This window comes from Aethalodelphis obliquidens, unplaced genomic scaffold (assembly GCF_003676395.1).
Source record: "Aethalodelphis obliquidens isolate GAN/ISIS:26980383/991018 unplaced genomic scaffold, ASM367639v1 scaffold19, whole genome shotgun sequence".
NCBI lineage: Eukaryota > Metazoa > Chordata > Mammalia > Artiodactyla > Delphinidae > Aethalodelphis > Aethalodelphis obliquidens.
Window position 1 is genome coordinate 7,189,581 of NW_020837963.1, and position 7,301 is coordinate 7,196,881.

At 37.8% G+C, this 7,301-nt stretch overlaps 1 protein-coding gene across 2 annotated transcripts in view; it reads left to right on the plus strand.

The window, feature by feature from the left end:
* The window catches only part of ME2 (malic enzyme 2), a 54,417-nt gene extending 47,368 nt beyond the window's left edge, over positions 1-7,049 (plus strand). Inside the window, exons 14-16 of one of the 2 annotated variants that reach the window (XM_027118535.1) lie at positions 2,929-2,999; positions 3,499-3,597; positions 6,161-7,049. In XM_027118535.1, the coding sequence (XP_026974336.1) occupies positions 2,929-2,999; positions 3,499-3,597; positions 6,161-6,328 (338 nt within the window). In that variant the 3' untranslated portion in view covers positions 6,329-7,049. Of the gene's footprint in view, positions 1-2,928; positions 3,000-3,498; positions 3,598-6,160 lie in introns of those variants that run through there. The other variant, XR_003435244.1, reaches the window with a different exon arrangement.
* Positions 7,050-7,301: the final 252 nt, after the last annotated feature.

A 7,301-nucleotide genomic window follows, 5' to 3' on the forward strand; every position in this document is an offset into this window, starting at 1 on the left:
ACAGTGAAAAGCCCCTTCAAGGATTAAAACAAAATGAAGATATTTTCAGAAGAGGAAAAAAAGAGGATTCACCATCTGCGGACATGTAAGAAAGGAAAGTAAATTCTAAAGAGTATTCCTTAGGCAAAAGACAAGTAATCCCAGCTAGAAGTTCAGAGATGTAGGAAAGAATGAAGAGCAAAGAAAGTTGTGAATGTTTGAGTTAAACAAAAGGAACGTTTTATGTGTTGGGCAAAACAATAATGACGTGGGATTTTGAAAGATATAGAGACAAAATTAAAAGGCACAATAATAATAGCTTATCGGTTACATAGAGTTAAACTGTTAGGAAATCCTAACTTCCATTGTCTGGCAGGAGGGCAAACTAAAAATTAACATGAAACTTTGATCAGAATGCATGTTATAAATTTTAAGATAACCACTAGAAGACTAGAAGAACTTCCAAACTATGATAAGAGAATATTAGGGGAGGAAATGAAATGATTTTTTTTTTTAATCCAAAAGGCAAGAAAGAATAGGAAAGGGAATATGGAACAGACAAACGTAAGAAGACAATAGATTTTGCCCCAAACATTTAATTAACTACATTAAACGTAGATGGAACGAATATTCAACTTAAAAAAAAATTATCTAGAGGCTGGGTTAAAATAATGAAGCTATTAACCACCGTGATCCTCTTCCCATCCCTGAGTAACTGAGTTACCATACTTCCCCACTCTGGCCAAAGACTGCTGGGATACTCTTTGAATAGTGTGAAACCCCGAATAGGGTTTGCCGTATTCGTGCTCATAGCAATCAATTTTTTAAGTTCCTAACGCTTACATATGAGAAACACTCAAAGGAAGGGATTTTAAGGAAAATCCCTTATATGAACAGTTTATTTCATAAAAAAAACTAAATAGACAAACAGAAAAAAGCAGTTTAGGAAAAAACAGATTATGTGGGGAAATGGAATGTTAAAAAAAAAAAAAAACTATCAGTATCCTCATGGAGACAAATATTCCAGACACAAGACAGAATTTTATTTTTAAAAAAATTCGAAAACCAAAATGAGCTCTGGAAAATGAAAAGTTTGGTAGGAGGATTATAAGAAAAAGTTGAAGAAGTCATCTGGAAATAGAGCAAAGATCAGAGGATGGAAAATAAAGAAAAGAAAATTAGAGGACTAGTCCAGGAGGTGCAATATCAGAAAGTAGGAATTTCAGGGAGAGAGAACAGAAAAGTGGAGGGAAGGAAATTATCAACGACTTCATGAACATTTCCCCAAATTGCAAGACCCAATTTCCAGATAGGAAGGGCCCACCTACCAAGTGCCAAATATGGTGGGCGAGAGTAATGCACCTCAAGGCACACATTGTGAAATTACAGAACATTAGGTACAAAAAAAGATCCTACATACTTCCAGAGATGCAACAAAAAGATAATTGTTGAAAAAGGATCTGGAGTCAAATTGGCACCAGATTTCTCACCAACAATGCTGGAAGCTGTGAGGTATTGAAATAATGCCTTACAATTCTGAAGGAAAATTATTTCCAAATTAGAATTTTAAACCCAGACAAACTATCAAATAAAGTGGAAGGTAGTAAAACCGTGAGTGAGTGTGTGTGTGTGTGTGTGTGTGTGTGTGTGTTGGGGTGCTGGCGGGGGCTCTTCAAAAATGCAAGATTTCCAGAAATGTATCTCCTATGCACTGTTTTTCAGAAAACTACTGGAGAATATATCCTACCCAAAAAAGGGAGTAACAAAAATACTAGGAAGAAGTGAGATTTAGGAAATGGGCTCAACTTAGAAGCAAAGGGAATCCCCATGAAGATGAAGAGAGTTTCTAGGATGACGGCTCCATATCTGGAATGGAGAGCAACCAAGCCAGACTGGAGTTTCAGCAGAGATTTATTCTCGAGGATGAAATTAGAGAAATGTGAAATAGCTGAAATTACTAGATGATTTAGACAACTAAATGAATAAGTGTCTCAGCATGAAATAATTTTAAGTACCGAAAAATCAAAGGAAAAAGCAGGACAATAACCTCAGGGAAAACAAAAAGGCAGAAGAGGAAAAGTTAGGATATAATGTTAATACACGGCTCAGCTGTGAAGAGCACTTATGAAGTCATAATAATATAAACACTGATTCAACCAAAATTATGCTCTAACTATATTGGTAAGAGGGCTGGAAATGTGCAAGAAAGCTAAATACTTATTTCCAACAGGTAGGAGTCGGTGATCTCCAAAACTCAAAGTCAATCAGAAGAAATAGAAGCAAACTGTGAGAGAGAGAAATACTAAAATAATCAGCTAAAAGAATTAAAAGTAGTTACTTCTGCAGAGCAAGAAATGGAGGATTAGAGATGGACTGGGAATTGATTTTTTTTAATTCAGTATCAACATTTTTTTTTTAATATTTATGTATTTTTGGCTGCGTTGGGTCTTAGTTGCAGCGCACGGGCTCTTCCTTGTGGCGCATGGCTTTCTCTAGTTGTGGCGCGTGGGCTCAGTAGTTGCGGTGCATGGGCCTAGTTGCCCCACAGATTGTGGGATCTTAGTTCCCCAACCAGGGATCGAACCCCCATCCCCTGCATTGGAAGGCGGATTCTTAACCACTGGACCACCAGTGAAGTCCCGGAAATTTATGTTTTTGTAACAACTGTTGATGAATTGTATGCATTTGTAATTTTGATAAATGTGAAAACTAAATTGAGAAAAGCCATTTGATATTTCTAAAATTGTTTCTTCTAATAAGTAAGAATTATAACAGTTAAAGATCACTTAATTTTAGTGCTCAGATTTATCTTGCCTGCTTCACTGTTTGAAGGGGCTGTTTGGGGTAGGGGTGGGTTACCATTAATTTGCTTTAAATCTAGGAATTTATTTGGCTACTTTCATAATTGGAAGTGACCTTACTAAGTAAACTATTTAAAATGTATTCCAGGTGTGGCTTTAGCTGTTATTCTCTGTAACACCCGGCATATTAGTGACCATGTTTTCCTAGAGGCTGCAAAGGTAAATGTTTTAAATATTGTTTGGTTATTTTATAAAGGATGAATTATAAAGCTGAATGGATCTTAAAAACAGAGAGAGAATGGGTTAAATCTGCCTTATGAGTGGAAAGGAAGTTACTCATCCGTTGCTTTTTTGATTTACCTTCTATTTTGCATAAAATTAATTTATCATTTTTCCAGTGTTGGATTGTAAGCTATGAATCTTTTCATAAATACTGTACCTGTATTACACATATCTGAAAGTAACATAATTGTGACAGCATAGATAAAATGTCTTTAAATCTGATTTTTTAAAAAGTCTTTAAATCCGGTTATTTCTTTACTGTTTAGTGGTAAACGGTTTTAATTTCTGCAGTGGTTTAAGTGTATTCCTGCTAGAAATAAGGAAAACATGTTACCTGTATTATTCTCTGCTCCCCCAACCCTTTCCCCATTTTATTAGTCCTTATTATTCTGTTATTTAAGCAAACAAAAGTAAAGTTCTTTTTTTTTCTCTTCAGGCTCTGACAAATCAATTGACGGATAAAGAGCTAGCTCAGGGGAGACTTTACCCGCCACTTGCTAATATTCAGGAAGTTTCTATTAACATTGCTATTAAAGTAAGTAATAATTTATACCTCTTCACATAAATTTTAATGGTGTTTTCTTCATGCAAGTAACACAAGTTCATTAGAGAAAAATCAGAAACATTTAGAGGGTGCAAAGAAATTTTAGGTTGCTCATATTCTTACTACAGAATATAACTCACATTTGTTGCCTTCTATTGTTTTTTCTTCCCAAACACATAATGAAAACGCACACACATGCAGTCACCTGTGCCTGTTTTTAAAATTGGTTTCTCACTGCGGTTTTTTCCACTTAATATACTGTAAGCCTTTCCCCAGGTAAATCAATAATAATTCTCATGATCACTAATGCTTCATGGAATTCTCTTTGTTATATCATAGTTTGCTTAACCATTTCTCTATTTTGGGGGACATTTAAGCATCTTTCGTTTTGTTAGAAATAATACTGTAGTGAACATCCTTAGATAAGTCTTTATGTGCATTTGTGATCGTTTTTTCTTAAGATAAATTTCTAATCCTAAGAACAAAAGGATTAACATGCTAAGGCCTCTGATACACATTGCCAAATGATTCTTTTTTTTTTTTTTTTTTTTTTTTTTTTGGCGGTACGTGGGCCTCTCACCGTTGTGGCCTCTCCCGTCGCGGAGCACAGGCTCCGGACGCACAGGCTCAGCGACCATGGCTCACGGGCCTAGCCGCTCCGCGGCATGTGGGATCTTCCCGGACCTGGGCACGAACCCGCATCCCCTGCATCGGCAGGCAGACTCTCAACCACTGCGCCACCAGGGAAGCCCCAGAATACCTTACTATTGTAAAACAACTGAAGAATTTAGAGCCCAGAATTAGGATGAATAGAGTTCAACTTGAGAATTACAGGATATTACAGGTGGGACAGATTTTGGGATGTATCAGTTGGTTAGATTACTGGTGTGTCCGCATGAAAGGTAGTACATGGGGAAATAGACGGAGATCTGTGCTGGGGTTGGTATAGGAGCAGAGCCCCCAGGATCGTCTCTCTTCCCCCTCCTCCTCTGGTGTCCTGAGGCTTTCCTTTTTAGGAGCCACGGGATTAGGTGAGCAGACAGTGCTGTGTATCTGTCGCCCAGCACCACCCACAGCCACTGGGCAGCCCCATATAGTCACCGGTCACCTGCCACATGCCTGCTTGATCAAGGACGACTCCCTCCCATCTCAGGCCTTGCCCCCAGCCTTCTCTGTGGGTACAGATATGTTTCCTACAACAGACTGGGCAATACAGTTGACCCTTGAACAATGCGGAAGTTAATGGCCGACCCTCTGCGCAGTTGAAAATCTACATATAGCTTTACTGTTGGCCCTCAGTTTTCCGAGGTTCCGCATCCACAGATTCAACCAACTGGGGATCACGTAGTACATATTTAGTGAAAGAAATTCACATATAAGTGGACCTGCACAGTTCAAACCCGTGTTGTTCAAGGGAATTCTGTCTCAAAATAGAGTGAGGTTGAACTCCTAAGACCAAGGACTATCTTGGTCTATCTAATTCCCTTGGAATTAGTTCCAAGGGAACTATCTAATTCCCTTGGAATGGGAATTAGAGGAGGAGAAAGACATAACTGTTTGATTTTTTTTTTTTTTTACCACGTATCACTGCATTGTTTTAAAGTTAAAATTAAACCATAACTTGAGAACTTAACTAGATGACAGGCACCACGCTACCCTGTGCGGAAGCTCTTCATACTACCCCATCTTACATCAAAACAGAGAGTCACGGGCTTTATCTTCACCACCAGTCATTGTGTGTGGCTTGCCACAAAGATCAGAAATTCATTCAAGCCAGTTTAGGTGGGAAGTAACCTAGCTTAACTGTTCAGGGTCTGGGACCTAGAATCAGAATGCTTTGGGTTTGAAACAACAGTTCTCACTTTAAATAGCTTGGGCAAGTTACTTAAACTCCTCAAACTTTTGTGTGCTCATGTATAAAATGAGAATAATAATAGTACTTGTGTCCTAGGGTTCTTGGGAGGATTAAATGAGATACCCACGTAAAGCACATAGAACATGCCTGGCACTCAGTGATGGTGGTGGTGAGTTGCCATGTATAGGTTCTAGCCCTAACTTTACTTGACCTTATAGTTCTAGTGTCCAGCACCTGATTTATAATAATTTCTATGTCTTTTAATTCAAGTTCTAGAGGAAAAACATCTGGCTCACTTTGGGTTAGATTTTCACCCTAGCCCAGTCACCTATGACTAGGAAGTAGAGTCTCCTACACATGGTCTCAGCAGGGCGGTGGGGAGGGACACAGGTGGGGCGGGCTACCAAGTAGGTCTGCTGGACCAACACACGGTAGAGCTTAAAATTATTGAAGTATTAAGGAAATGCTGATAATAATTCGGGGGGGGACTTTAAAGTCACTTTAAAACACATTGAACTTATGGTGAGACTGCAGATGTTTTTACCTTTTAATAGTATGTGAATGTCTTGAAGTGAGTCAAAGTAATGTTATTTTTTATTATGAAAAAAACGCCATTCTTCCAAATTCATTACTTTGTGTTTTAATAATACTTTTTCTCTTAAATGGGGAGTCTACACAGTAATCTTTTTTATTTTTCAGGTTACAGAATATCTATATGCTAATAAAATGGCTTTCCGATACCCGGAACCTGAGGACAAGACCAGATACATTCGAGAAAGAATATGGCGAAGTGAATACGATTCCCTGCTGCCGGATGTGTACGATTGGCCAGAGCCTGCGTCACGCCCTCCACCAACAACGGAATAGAAGCACACCACTGATAAACACTTTCCATGCTTCAGGGACGCCTTTCTTCAGACAAAAAGAGAGGACGTTCTCAAATTTATGGGTTTTTTCTGTGTTTTATTCTCCCCTACCACTTTGCTTATTTTTTCCCATGAATCTCCACTTCTGTCTGTACAGGATGGACCTGTTGACTACATTGTTAATGCCCACCTGCACCCTGAAATCAGATAACCATTATGCTTTCATTCTGATTTGTAGCTCATACCACATCAGAGATATTAAAAAGATACTTGCGAGTGTCTTCATTTGTGCTCCTGTTCACTCTTGCCAGAGTATTTGCTATTTACTATTATAGCTAATCATCTTCTCTCACCCAGTTCTTCTAGGGCTACTAAAATAGAAATTTGAGTACAGAATTTTGGGAAGATATGAGTGGATATGAGTACAGAATTTTGGGAAGAAGCCAAATTTAACCAAATTCTAAGGACAAATTGTCAGTATCTAAAAATGTCCTTTTATTTCTGCTTCATTTTACCTTCATGCTCTGAAATTCCTTTTCAGTAGATAGATCAGGAAAAATCTACTCTATTATGTATTTTCTGGGACTAAACTGAGGCTTAACTATAACGTGGGAGAAATGTGAAGTACTGCCGCCTTTAGACAAATAAACTACTCATTGTTTTCAACAGTGTATAAAAATCTCAGTGTAACTTTTTAAAATAAATATCTTAAATTGCTTCAATTTTGCTCTTTTATTGCCCAACGAGAAATTCAGGTTTGCTTATTATGAAAAACACATATTTTTATTTTCTTCTAGATGATTCTAAAGAAGGGGGTATAGGATACTTGATGCATAAATTATGATTTTTGACAGCGTGTGACCTAACAGATTAGCCATATGTTTCACATCTAAATGAGTCATATTTAGACTCATCTATGAGTCTATACCCTTATTCCAGTAGTGATGCTCTTTATTACTTGATATAATTTTGGA